This window comes from Ursus arctos, unplaced genomic scaffold (genome assembly GCF_023065955.2).
Source record: "Ursus arctos isolate Adak ecotype North America unplaced genomic scaffold, UrsArc2.0 scaffold_18, whole genome shotgun sequence".
Taxonomy (NCBI): domain Eukaryota; kingdom Metazoa; phylum Chordata; class Mammalia; order Carnivora; family Ursidae; genus Ursus; species Ursus arctos.
The window spans coordinates 35,021,477-35,034,518 of record NW_026622852.1 but is presented as its reverse complement, the minus strand read 5'-3'; the positions used below and the strand labels follow the sequence as shown (position 1 = coordinate 35,034,518).

Genomic DNA, 13,042 nt, shown 5'->3' with positions numbered 1-13,042 from the left:
TCAGTATCACCATAAGAACACATTTATTTGTTTATTGTAAGACTCTCCACTAGTGGAATGCAAACTCCAAGAGAACAGTGCGGAGAAGGAAAGTGTCCTTGAACACATTATTCCATTTCCAACATATCTCTCAACTGCAATACACTTGAGCTTTGAGGTCGATTAAAATGAAGTGTCTGGCCTCAAAGGAATGGACAAAGAAATACGGTAAAGGAGGAATCTCTCCCTTCTTCTCTCATTTCCACCTTTTGGTCTCTGCCCAGAGGGAAGCTGGAATTTCCACTGATATCCACCTCCTCCACATATCTGGGCCCCTCTCCAGCCCTTACTCCCTCAGCAAAGAAGAGCGACTAATCTGATAAATCAGAGTTCGATATTAATTTGGCCACATTTTCCTAGAGGGTGAAACCACTGAGCTAAACCAGCCCATGTTCTTATACCAGCATCTTGTCTCCTCTTACTTAAGTAGACCTACCAGGTCTTGACTTTCTCACTGCTACGTATGACCGGCCATGTGAAACAGGCCCATAGACCTCATTCATGCTACATGTTGGGAAAGAAGTCTAAACAACCTGCTTTGCAAACCAAGTGAAGTCTCTAGTCTAGGCAACACGAGTAGATTTGAAGTGGGAGGTTTCAAGCCTAAGCCATGTTCTCCAGTAGCTTTTTCCTAAGAACCTTGAATTGAAGGTTACAGGATACACATCTAAATTAATAACGTTTGTACCAATATTCCACTTGGACAGTAATCATTGGACAAATACTGTATCATCAGTCAAAATCCCAGAGGAGTTCTGAACTCCTAACTCAAGAAAAATATAAAACAAAAATACATAAAAATAATGTAATACTCCATTGGTGCTAAATAACTTATTTTAATAAATTTGTCTTTAATACAAGTGTAAAACAACACTCCTACCATTTCAACTATAGTCAAACCCACACTTCAAAACTAAATCAATAATTAGTAACATGTTAATTCTGAAAAGTTTTTTAACTACAAGAGTATCAAATATAATACAAAACCCAAATATTTAATGCTTTCTGATACAATATTGAAAATAAACTTCTAGGCATCCCAAGGTCCTTCCCCCCAAAAATCTTTTTTTATTTAACAAGTAAGGGTATATAGTACCTTGCTGGTGTTTATACTAAAAAATTTTAAAAACAAATAATTTCCAACTTTGGTGTGATTTTAGTACTTCTGTGCCATCCGCAAATGCCTTATGTACATACTAACTCTTTGCAGGTAGGTTCAGGGTCTTGGTAGAAAAAATCATGTTAGTCATAGAGTTTTAAAATTATAACTACATTTTTAAGCTATGAAATAAAGCAAGAAAGTTTAACATTATTTAGTACCCCTCCTTCTTCTTCTCTCTCTCTTTTTTTTTTTTTTTTTGCCAATAAGGACAGATTTAACACCATTCTTCATTCAAATGGACTATCATATAAGGTTTTAGCTTATGTTTCTTCTTGGTTAGCTGGTTATACCAAATGCCCAAGTACAATTCTCATTAGAACTGAGCATTTCCACATAAGGGTAATTAGTTTTAATTTAAAATAAAATAATATACGTATATGTAGATTAAAATATAACAAACATATGCGAACTAGTAAGAGACATTCAACCAGAAAACGTGAAACGTACCCATTAGAAAGGAGACACAAGGGAAAATTTTTAAACTGAAATGCTGAATCATTAAAGATACTACCATTAATGTATACAGACCAACTAAGATAAGAAAGAAGTTAAGAATATGTGAAATGCTGACAAGAACTACAGTTAAAATGAATCTGTTTTAAAAGAGAAAAAAATAAGCTCCTAAAATGAAAATTACAAAGCAAAACATGGGCTTAGTAATTTATTAAAAATTATACCCCTAATTTTCTCTGGAGAAAAAGGAACATTATAAACAAAGGCATGAAATAGACTTCAGATCGAGACTCATTACCAATACTCTGTTCTTGCTGAAAAATACTATTTAAAAAATTAAATAGAATTTCAAATATTTTCCACTTAATGTGGGTTAAAAAATACAATGTTTATATCTGAAATACAAACTAGTCATTTATTTTCGTTCATAATAAAAGTGGTTTAGGTAAGGTTTACTTTCCCCAGTGCTCAAAGTTAAATAGGAATTGTTTTCCATATCTAGGAATTATAATAGTAATGTTAAGTATAAGTTTAATTTTGCTGAACTAAAATTCAGATAGATTCAATTAAAACTGTGTATGAAGATACCTAAATATAACAAAGGCTTTAATTTTTATTATTTTGCAATGATAGTAAATTTACTTTTTCTAACATTAGGGAAAAAATCTAGCCTCTTTTATCAATATAAAACTATTAAAATAATCACAACAGAATCCTTTATATATAACTTAGGAAAACAATTTCACATGATACACTCATAACACTCAAGAATTACAATCCAGAAAGAGACAATCTCCCTGAAACAGAAAGAAGTTCTTTCTTTTTGTCACCTCCATTCCTTATATATAATCTTTATTTCACATCATTTACATAGAAATATTTATCACAATCAGACAGGTAGATAAGAAAAAAATTTCTGCCTTTACAGCTCATAAAGTAAATTCACTCAGTCTTCTTAGTATGTTTCTTTTTAACAGTATCTGAAGCAACACCTATAGGTTTTGAGGTCGATGAACCAGTACCATTAAAAGATGATTTTGTTTCACTTTTCTTTTCACATGATGAAAACTGCTGCTGCCAGCCAAACAGCATCCGACTCAATGTATCCTCAAAAGGAGCAAAAGGCACAGTAGCAGTCTCTGTAATCATCATGGTTATCTGGAAAAAAAAAAGTTCAATTTTGAATTGAAATACAAATGTTTCCTACTTTTCAAAAATGAGAGGAGAAAGTAAATTTAAAGAAATAAAGATTAAAAACACATTTTTTACTCTTTAAAAAAATTTTTTTATTGAGGTATAATTGACAGTTTCAGGTGTAAAACATGATTCAATATTTGTATATATTGCAAAGTGATCACCACAATAGGTCACCATACAGTTACAAATTATTTGTGTGATGAGATTTAAGATTTACTCTTAGCAGCTTTCAAATATACAATCACTATTATTAACTATAGTCACCATGCTGCACATTACATCCCCATGACCAGAAGGCTGTATCTTTTGAGTCCCTTTATCCACTTTACCCTCCGAGCCTTTTGTTCTGTTTGCTCATTTGTTTTGTTCTTTAGTTTCACATATAAGTGAAATCATGTATTTGCTTTTCTCTGACTTATTTCACTTAGCATAACATCCTCAAGATCCACCCATGTTGTCGTAAATGGCAAGATTTCATTCTTTTTATTGCTGAATATTCCACTGTATAAATACACACACACACACACACATCACATCTTCTTTGTCCATTCATCCATCAACTGACACGTTGCTTCTATTATCCTGGCTATTGTAAAGAATGCTGCAAAGAACATGGGAGTGCATCTATCTTTTTGAATTAGTGTCTTCATTTTCTTCAGATAAATATCCAGAGTGGAACTGCTAGATCATATGGTAGTTCTATTAATTTTTTGAGGAACTTCCATACTGTTTTGCATAGCAATCGCGCCAACTTACATTCCCACCAACAGTGCACAAGGGTTCTCTTTTCTCCACTCTTCATCAACACTTGTTATTTCTTGTCTTTTTGATAACAGCCATTCTGACAGGTGCGAGGTGGTATCTCCTTGTGGTTTTGATTTGCACTTCCTGATTATCAGTGACATTGGGCATCTTCTCATGTACCTGTTGACCATCTGTATGTCTTTGGAAAAATGTCTATTCAGAGCTACCCATTTTTTAATTGGATTGTTTGGTTTTTTGCTATTCAGTTGTATGAGTTCTTTATGTACTCTGGATATTAACCACTTATCAGATATATGATTTGCTAATATTTTCTCCCATTCAGTAGGTTGCCCTTTCATACTGCTAACAGTTTCCTTTGCTGTGCAGTTTTTTAGTTTAATGTAGTTCCACTTGTTTATTTTTGCTTTTGATGTCTTTGCTTTAGGTGTCAGATCCAAAAAATAGCCAAGACTGATGACAAGGAGTTTACCACATATATTTTCTTCTAGGAGTTTTATGGTTTTGGTTCTTCAATCCATTTTGAATTCATCTTTGTGTATGGTGTAAGATAGTGGTCCAGTTATATCCTTTTGCATGTGGCTCTCCAGTTTTCCCAGCACCATTTTAGTGAAGAAACCATCCTTCTCCCATGGTATATTCTTGGCCCCTTTGTCGTAAATTAATCGACCACATTTGCATGGGTTTATTTCTGAGCTAAAATGCATTCTTTAATCTTTAGGAGAAGCAAACTCAGCTAGGTTCTAGAAAATCTCTGTTCTCTACAAGTTTATACTTAACCAGAGCAAAAGAACATAACTCATTAATAATAATACAAGGCACCATATTTTTGGGTGGCAAACGAGCAGTATAACCACAAAAATACATTTAGTATTCAAAGGAATTGGAAAGTAAAATATCACCTACAGACTATACCAAACAACCAATAACAGCTACCATTACTATGCTTTTAACATACGCCAGAACTTTGATAAGTGTTCTGTATGATCTTATCTCGTTAAATTTAACCCAACAATTACTCCACTATTACTCTCGGCATAGAGATGTGAACCAAGGCTGATAGGTTCAGTAATTTGCCCAAAGTCACAGAACCAATAAGCAGTAAAGCAGTTTGGAACAACCAGATTTTGAGATCAATCACTAAACACACTGCATTCTATCATTATCTAAGGTCACAGACTTTCAGTAAATTGTACCCTTAGGAGGGAGAGTAGAAAGTCTCTAATCACCCAGTTTTTCCCACATGTATATTTATACACAAAGCACCAAGACATTAAGAGGTGGAATATAAAGCGCTACCAATTCTTTATCTGGCAAAACGCACAGTGTTCAGAGATGTTCAGATTTACTCAACAAATTAGATTGGTACCAAAATGGATCTGAGGGGAGAATGTTAAGGACTAAAACGGTTCCAAAAGCCCAAGAATTTCCAAAAGACAATTCCTCCAGCAGATCTAAGATAATGAATCAAATTAGAAATTTTTGGAATCAAATCTCCACAAGAAGCCCCTACCCAATCCATTTGTTTGGGGAAAACGGAATCAAGAATAAAATTCTTACTAACTACAGTATTATCTAGGTAGTGAGGAGCTGGGAGACAGGATAGGTGTCCATCAAGAAGAACACAGAAGTGAAATGCATACTGTGCAACTGTTAAAAGTAGTAGATAGAAAAGTAATATGGGGGGCGCCTGGGTGGCACAGCAGTTAAGCGTCTGCCTTCAGCTCAGGGCGTGATCCCGGCGTTGTGGGATCGAGCCCCACATCAGGCTCCTCTGCTGGGAGCCTGCTTCTTCCTCTCCCACTCCCCCTGCTTGTGTTCCCTCTCTCGCTGGCTGTCTCTATCTCTGTCGAATAAATAAATAAAATCTTTAAAAAAAAAAGAAAAAAGAAAAAAGAAAAGTAATACGGAAAAATTCTTAAAAATACTGTTAGGTGAAAATGAGATAAAGAACAAGAGCTATAGTGTACTATCATTTAGATAAATTAAAATGCATGCACACACAACATTGTGAATGTACAAAATGTCACAGAATTGTATACAATGAAATAGTTGATTTGTTTTGTGACTTTGACCTTAATAAAAATAAACAAACTAACAAACTTTTAAAAAAATGCATGCACATGGGCTCCAAGCCAGCCATGACTTAAAAAATGCCTTATATCAAACCCAGTCTCTCACCAAAATCAATATTAAAAACAAATACACAGAACAATCATTAAAAGGCACTGGAGAGTAACAAATCAGGCTGAACTTAAAAGGGCTATGATCCCTAAGAGAAAGTTAACTGAGTAAGGTGAGCTCCACATTCAACCTGGCTTTTTTCTTTTAATGATACGTGTCAATTCACAGCAAACACAAGTTCCAAATGGGCTAAGGAGACAGAGGCTGCAATGTGAGAAGGCCAAAGCATCTGGGACTTGAGGGCAATACAGCTCAAAGAGGAAAGAACCACAAAAAACTAAGCCCAAAGATCCACACATAACTTGTGTGGAGAAGTTTACCAACCCTAAATTGTGCAAACACAGAGATTTCAAAAACCTAGCAGAGAGCAATAGTTGGAAGGCTAAAAGCTGATCAGACACTTCAACAGCAGCCAGCACAAGGTTGGAGTTCAAGGCCAGCCAAGTGGAACTGCCTAGGGATATACCTCAGGTTTAAACTGAGACCCCAAAAGGGTCACATTCTAGAAGGGCAAACCCAAAACAGAACAGCATGAACAAAACCTAAAAGCAACTATCAACAGGATTAAAATAATCTCCTTGTGTATTACACCTGTCTGCCAGAAAAAAGTTGAATGTCATCCCTGCCCTGAAAGTCCTTACAGACTAGTCAGAGACACGCTGGTCAGAGACAGAGTAAACCAGTAATTACAGAACAGTAAAAGGGTAAATGCAGTGATGGAGGTCTGGTCACAGATATTTAAGTATGAGATATAGATTTGGAAGTCATTACCATATAAGTAAAATGTAAAGGCATGAATATGAATGTGGTCACCTGGAGAGAGAATATAGAGTAAGAAGAGTCTAAATATAATGTTACTCTATAAGTTTATGTCATTATTGTGTAAGATCTAAGAACGATTTCTTTATACTAAATTATTCTTTAGAATAAATAGTTACAATAAGGTGTACTAGCATAATTACCTTGGTCATAGCTTGACTTCATGGACTGCCAATAACAAATAAAGGAATTCAGTTAAAAACAATGGTCCACTGTCAGGAAAACAGCAATGTCTTTTTACAAACACTAAAAGAGAAGACTGTCAGGATCTAAAGTATTTCATGAGAGCATGAACTATAGTATTTTTCAAAGTCGAGTGTTTTAATAGAATCTCCACTCCCAGTAGACTCATCACTCAGCTGAGAAGTATTGCTGGCATCAGAAATTACTGCTGAGATAGACTTATGAGGTTCAAGGACAAACTTCTGTGAATTCAGCCTCTTATCAGGTCTTGATTCAGCAAGGTGACACAAATATAATGGTGACAAATGGAATGAACCCTTATTCTTTTATACATAAAATATAAAACTGTCTCTTTATTTAGCAAACTATTAACAAAAAAAGCATAAGACTTAAATTAAATAGCATTCGACTTCCCAGTCTCTTGTTTAAAAAGAGAAAGAAAAAAAAGAAAGTAGAAACTCTAAAGACAATCTGATATTTACAACATATCCTAAAATATAAACTAATTCAGGAAAATAAACTGTTTAAAGCTCTACCACATTCTTTATGTAATATCTCATGCTATATCATTTCAAAGATGCCCAGAAAAATGTGACATACAATCTAAGTTCTTTAAGGGCACAAACAACACTTAATGTACTTTTAGATCCTGTACAGAGCCTAGAGAGTACAAGGAATAAACATAATTTCTACCTCACACAAACAACTGAAAGAATCTATACAAACAAAATTTGCATTATTACTCTCTCTCCACCCAGAACATACTTCTTCCTGTCTCTGAGTTCCCAGATCCAAACAATCCTTTGCAGAGCAACTCATGTGTCTACTCCACTAAGCCTTTTAGAAAACCTTCAGTGAAAGTCTCCTTGTCCTTGAATGAACTCCCAACGGCAAGTGGCATATTCAACCATGTTTTCTGGTCATCTATGCTTTCTTCATTGGTGATGTCACTCACTCAGGCATCAGTAATTATTAACCTGATGACTGTCAAATAAATTAAAATTTTAAGATTTCCATTTTTATAAATGTCCTGTTCAATAAACTGGGTAAATGAATTGCTCATTTCTGGTAGTTTAGTCTTAGATAATTAAGTATGGAAGAATTCAATACAGTGAGACCTCTAAAAGAGGCTTTTGAACCATTTATCAGTCAGTCAACAAATACATATTTAAAATCTACTACAAATACTAGACATACTGCCAGGGATGCAGTAATAAATAAAATAAACCTAGTCCCACTCCTCACAAAGTTTAAAAGTTTAGTGTACATGTCTTATATTTCTCTTTCTCATATTTCTCTTCATAACATCTTAAGTACAAAGTCTGGGTCTTACTCAAACTTTATATGCCCATTTGTATCCCTCAAAGGGCCTAAAGACACTGTCCCTCATTCATGTTTTCAATAACATACTATCTGAATATACCTCTCAACAGCATTCAGCATAACTCTCCAGTCCATCCTTCCTAAAACCATATCTTGGTTTTCCCCTTGCTTGACTAACAACTTCTTTCCAGGTTCCCATTCTGAATCTTCCTTCTCTAAGTAAGTATTAAAGAATCTCATAGCTCTGTCCTCACTCCTGTCTCACTGTTTCTCTCCCTATGTAATATAACTGCCTCCTTAAGTTAATTTATAAATTTAACACAATCTCAATAAAAAAATACCAGCAAGTTTTTTATGGAGTTAAGACAAATTGCTATTAAAGTTCATATCAATATGCAAAAATAGCTGGAAAAAAATTGAAGAGAAAAACAAACATGCAAGAATATCTAAAAAACACTGAAAATGAAAAATTCCAAGAGTGTTTGATTCTCCATAGCCTTGTAGATAGAACACAGAGCCAGACTTTCTAAATTTTGCCAGCCAGATAAATAATATGTTATTTTAATTAATATTTCTCAAATTATGAGTGTTGCACATTTTTCCCACATGTTTGAAAGATATCATATCTTCTCTATGAGAAGCTTCCTTTTAATTTTTCTATCAGGTTTTTGGCCCTGTATCCCTTAATTTTTAAGAGGTTGTTGTGTATTATGAATATAAGCCTCTATGATATATTTTGCAAGTACTTCTATCACAATTTGACAGTTGTATTTTTACTTTGACCATGGTGCTTTCTTCCATGCAACTTCTTAAAAAAGTGTTATAGAGTCAAACTTATGAACATTTTCTTTATAGAAAAAGAATAAAGAAGGCCCAAAGTAAGCACAAGGACGGACATAATATAGACCTGAAATTAGTGAAATGTCAAACTGAAAACAATGACACCAAAGGCTGGGTCTTTCCAACAAAACAATGAAATTGATAAATATCTAGTAGGACTGATTTAAAAAAAGAGAGAGAAAATACAAATGACCAATACCAGGAACTAAAGTGGAGACATTACCACAATTCTACAGACATTAAAAGGGTAACAAAGAACTGCCATGAAAAATTTCATGCCAATAAAATAAAAAATTTAAGCAAAATGGCAAATTCCTTGACAAATACAACTTACCAAAATGAACACAAATAAAATAGAAAATCTGAATAGTCTAATATCAAACACTTAACTAAGAAATAATATCAAACCTACACAAACACTTTCAGAGAATAGAGAATTGAACACTTCTCAACTTATTTAATGAGCCATGTGTTATGCTGATACAAAAACCAGACAAAGAAACTACAAACTAACATCCTTCCTTCATAAACGCACTGGAAAAAAATGTCTTCAAAATATCAGCAAATTGAATCTAGCAATATACAAAAAGGATCCACCATAGCCAAATGCAGTTTGTCACACAAATGAAAGGTTGATACATTTTTTAAAATCAAAGTAATCTACTACATTAAGAGAATACAGGAGAAAAAAACCATATGATCACCTCAACCAATACAGAACAAAGCATTTAACAAAATTCCAAACCAATTCGTGATAAAAATTCTCACCAAATTAGGAATATAAGGAAATTTCCGTAACCTGATAAAGTATATTGATAAGAATTTACAGCTCACACCATACTTAATGTATGATGAATGTTTTCCCATTAAGGTTAGGAACAAGACAAAGATGTCCACTCTCACACCATTTCCATTCACCTTTGTACTGGAGGTTCTAGCCAGGACAATAAGGCAATAAAAAAGAAATAAACAGCAGCCATATTAAAAAGGAAAAAGTAAAACTGTATTATAGACAAGACTGTATATTAGGCAATGCTAAGAAATCCACACAATATATACCAGAACTAATACATAAATTTAGAAAGGTTATAGGATACAAGAAAAACATACAAGAATCAACTGTACATCTACATATAAGCAATGTAAACTGTAAAACTGAAAACTTTTAAATTACTATTTATAAAGGCATCCCAAAATATGAACTACTTCAGGATAAATTTAAATTTAACAAAATATATATAAGACAATGAAAACACAAAAATTTAAGAAGACCTAAATAAACAGAAATATATCATATTGACAGATTGGCAGGTTCAATATTTTTAAGATATTATTTCTCCCAAATGGATCTATGAACACAACACAATCTCATCACAATCCTAGAAGCCCTGTTGGGTTTTTTTTTGTAGAAAGTGACATCCTAATCTTAACACTTATATGAAAATGTGAAACACCTAAAATATCCAAAGAAATCTTGAGAAAGAATAAATTTGAAGTACTTATACTATTTGATTTCAAGACTTGTTATAAAATTATAGTTATGTAAGACAATTTGGTATTGGTTAAAGATAGACATATAAATCAATGGAACAGAATATAGTCCAGAAATAGACCCACACATATAAGGGCAACTGATATTCAACAAAGGTGCCAATATAATTCAATGAGGGAAAAGACAGTCTTTTCAACAAATAGTGCTGGAACAAATTCATGCTTATAATGAAAAAATAAATCTCGCCTTTATCTTACGCCAATTATAAAACTTAATTTGAAATAGATCACATACCTAAATATAAAGGCAAAAGCTGTAAGAAGAAAATACAGGTGAAAAATCTTCACAGCCCAGGGGTATGGAAGGATTACTTACACAGTACACAAAAAGCAGGACCATAAAAGGAAAATTTGATAAACTGAACTTCATCAAAACAAAAATTTCTTAATATTAACAAAATAAAAAAGAAAGCCACAAACTAGGAAAAAAATATTTGTAGTTCATATATCTCACAAAGGATTGGTATCCTGAATATACAGAGAACTGTAACAACTCAATAAGAAGACAAACCATCCAATTTTCAAAAATGGGCAAAGACTGGAACAAACACTGCTTGAAGATGATAATATAAATGGCCGATAAGCACAGGAAAAGATGCTCAAATCTCTAGTTTATCAGAGAAAATGCAAAAAAAAAAAAAAAAAAAAAAAAAAAAAAAAAAAAAAAACCCAAAAAAACAAAAAACAAAAAACAACCCTACAGTGAGATACCACTACATATATGTAAAATGGCAGGAGACTGGCAATAACAAATATTGGCAAGGATGTAGAACATCTGGAACTCTCATACATTGCTGGTAGTAACGTTGATGGGTACAACCATTTTGGAAAACAGCGTGCCAGTTTCTTTAAACATTAAACTTATGCTTTCCATATGACCCAGCAATTCCACTCCTAGCTATTTATCCAAGAGAAATGAAAATACATGTCCACACGAAGTACATGTGTTCACAGCAACTTTATTCAAAATAACCATACTGGAAAAAATAAAAAACTAGAAATAATCCAAAATCTGTCAACAGATAACTGGATAAACAAACTGGGGTGTATAATGTTACTCAGCAATAAAAAGGAGCATGCACCAGCATGGGTTAATCTCAAAAACATTACGTTAAACAGGGGCACCTGGGTGGCTCAGTTGGTTAAGCAGCCAACTCTTGATTTTGGCTAGGTCATGATCTCAGGGTCCTGGAATAGAGCCCCACATTGGGCTCCCCACTCAGCAGGGAGTCTGCTTGTCCCTTTGCCCCTCTCCCCACTCATGCCGTGCTCTCTCGCTCAAATAAATAAAATCTAAAAAAAAAAATACATTATGCCAAACAAAAGAAGCCAGACACAAAAGATAGATAGTTTACATTTATATGAAACTTGAAATAAGATTAATCTACAATGACAGAAACTGGGTAAGTGGTACCCTGGAGCTATAAGCAATAGTTAGGATTTACTGGAGTAGTAGTACACAAGGACCTTTTTGAAGTAAAAGAAATATTCCATATCTTGATTGTGATGATTATGCACATAATGTGTCAAAAGTCATCAAAATGTAATCTTAGAATGAGTATATTTTATTGTATGAAAATTAAGTTTAATAAGTAGGTTTTAAAAAAATTTTTGAAGAGCTTGTTTCTAAGTTTTTTGTAAATGTAACAGCCCTTTGAAGTTATCCTTTGTATTTCTGGAAAATGTACTGCCAATTAGCAGATTAACTTTCTGTATGAGATCCTTTAGCCCAATTTTTTCAGAATAAGAATAAGTTAGTGGCTTGGGTATTAGAGGGATCTAAAAGAAAAAAATGCTACTTTGCTAACACATATTTTAAAAGAGATACTGATGAAGTTGGGCTCTGTACCACATGTTAAGAGACGGGTTGCTGTAGATTATACCTAGAAAAGGATTAACAGGTCACAAGATACGTTGACTCTTCGACTTTGTCAGATATTGCCAAACTGCTCTCCCAAGCTATTTCTATTTATACTCTCTCCAAATCTCTTTAAAATAGTTTATATGCTTTGTCTTCAATTCCTCTTATTCACCTCAGTCTATTATAATCATTTTTCTATTCTCTACCAGTCCACTGAAAACTGCTTTTATCCAAGTCACCAAAAACCTCTTCATTTCAAAAATCCAACAGCCTCTTTTCAGTTTTAATCACTCTTAACCACTCAAGTATCCCTGTGTTTTATTTCACAATAACACTATTTCACCATAACTCCTTATATGAAGGAGCCAAAAGATAATCCATGCTTCTCAAACTTTTCTCAAATCATCTCTGATGAAAGAAAGTGAACTTGGTAGAGCCCAAAACAAAGGCATGCCAAGTATAAAATGTCATATTTTATCTTATCTTAAAAAACGTGAATTTTGAATTCTATCCCATAATATATTCCTGTTTAACTTAAAAATGTTTATAATAACTAACATTGAGATCAACCAATGGTACATAAAACAACACATTTATAATGTGACTTTGTACTGATAGGGCCAAAAAAAAGCCATATATCCCTTAGGATATGTATAACTCTAGTTTAA

At 33.5% G+C, this 13,042-nt stretch overlaps 1 protein-coding gene across 2 annotated transcripts in view; it reads right to left on the bottom strand.

Moving 5' to 3' along the window:
* Positions 1–855: 855 nt before the first annotated feature.
* TMEM38B (transmembrane protein 38B) overlaps positions 856–13,042 on the bottom strand; it is a 48,180-nt gene continuing 35,993 nt past the window's right edge. For both annotated transcript variants that reach the window (XM_026506069.4, XM_057313644.1), the window contains one exon: positions 856–2,812. In XM_026506069.4, coding sequence (XP_026361854.1) covers positions 2,597–2,812 — 216 coding nt within the window. In that variant the 3' untranslated portion in view covers positions 856–2,596. The remainder of the gene's footprint in view (positions 2,813–13,042) is intronic.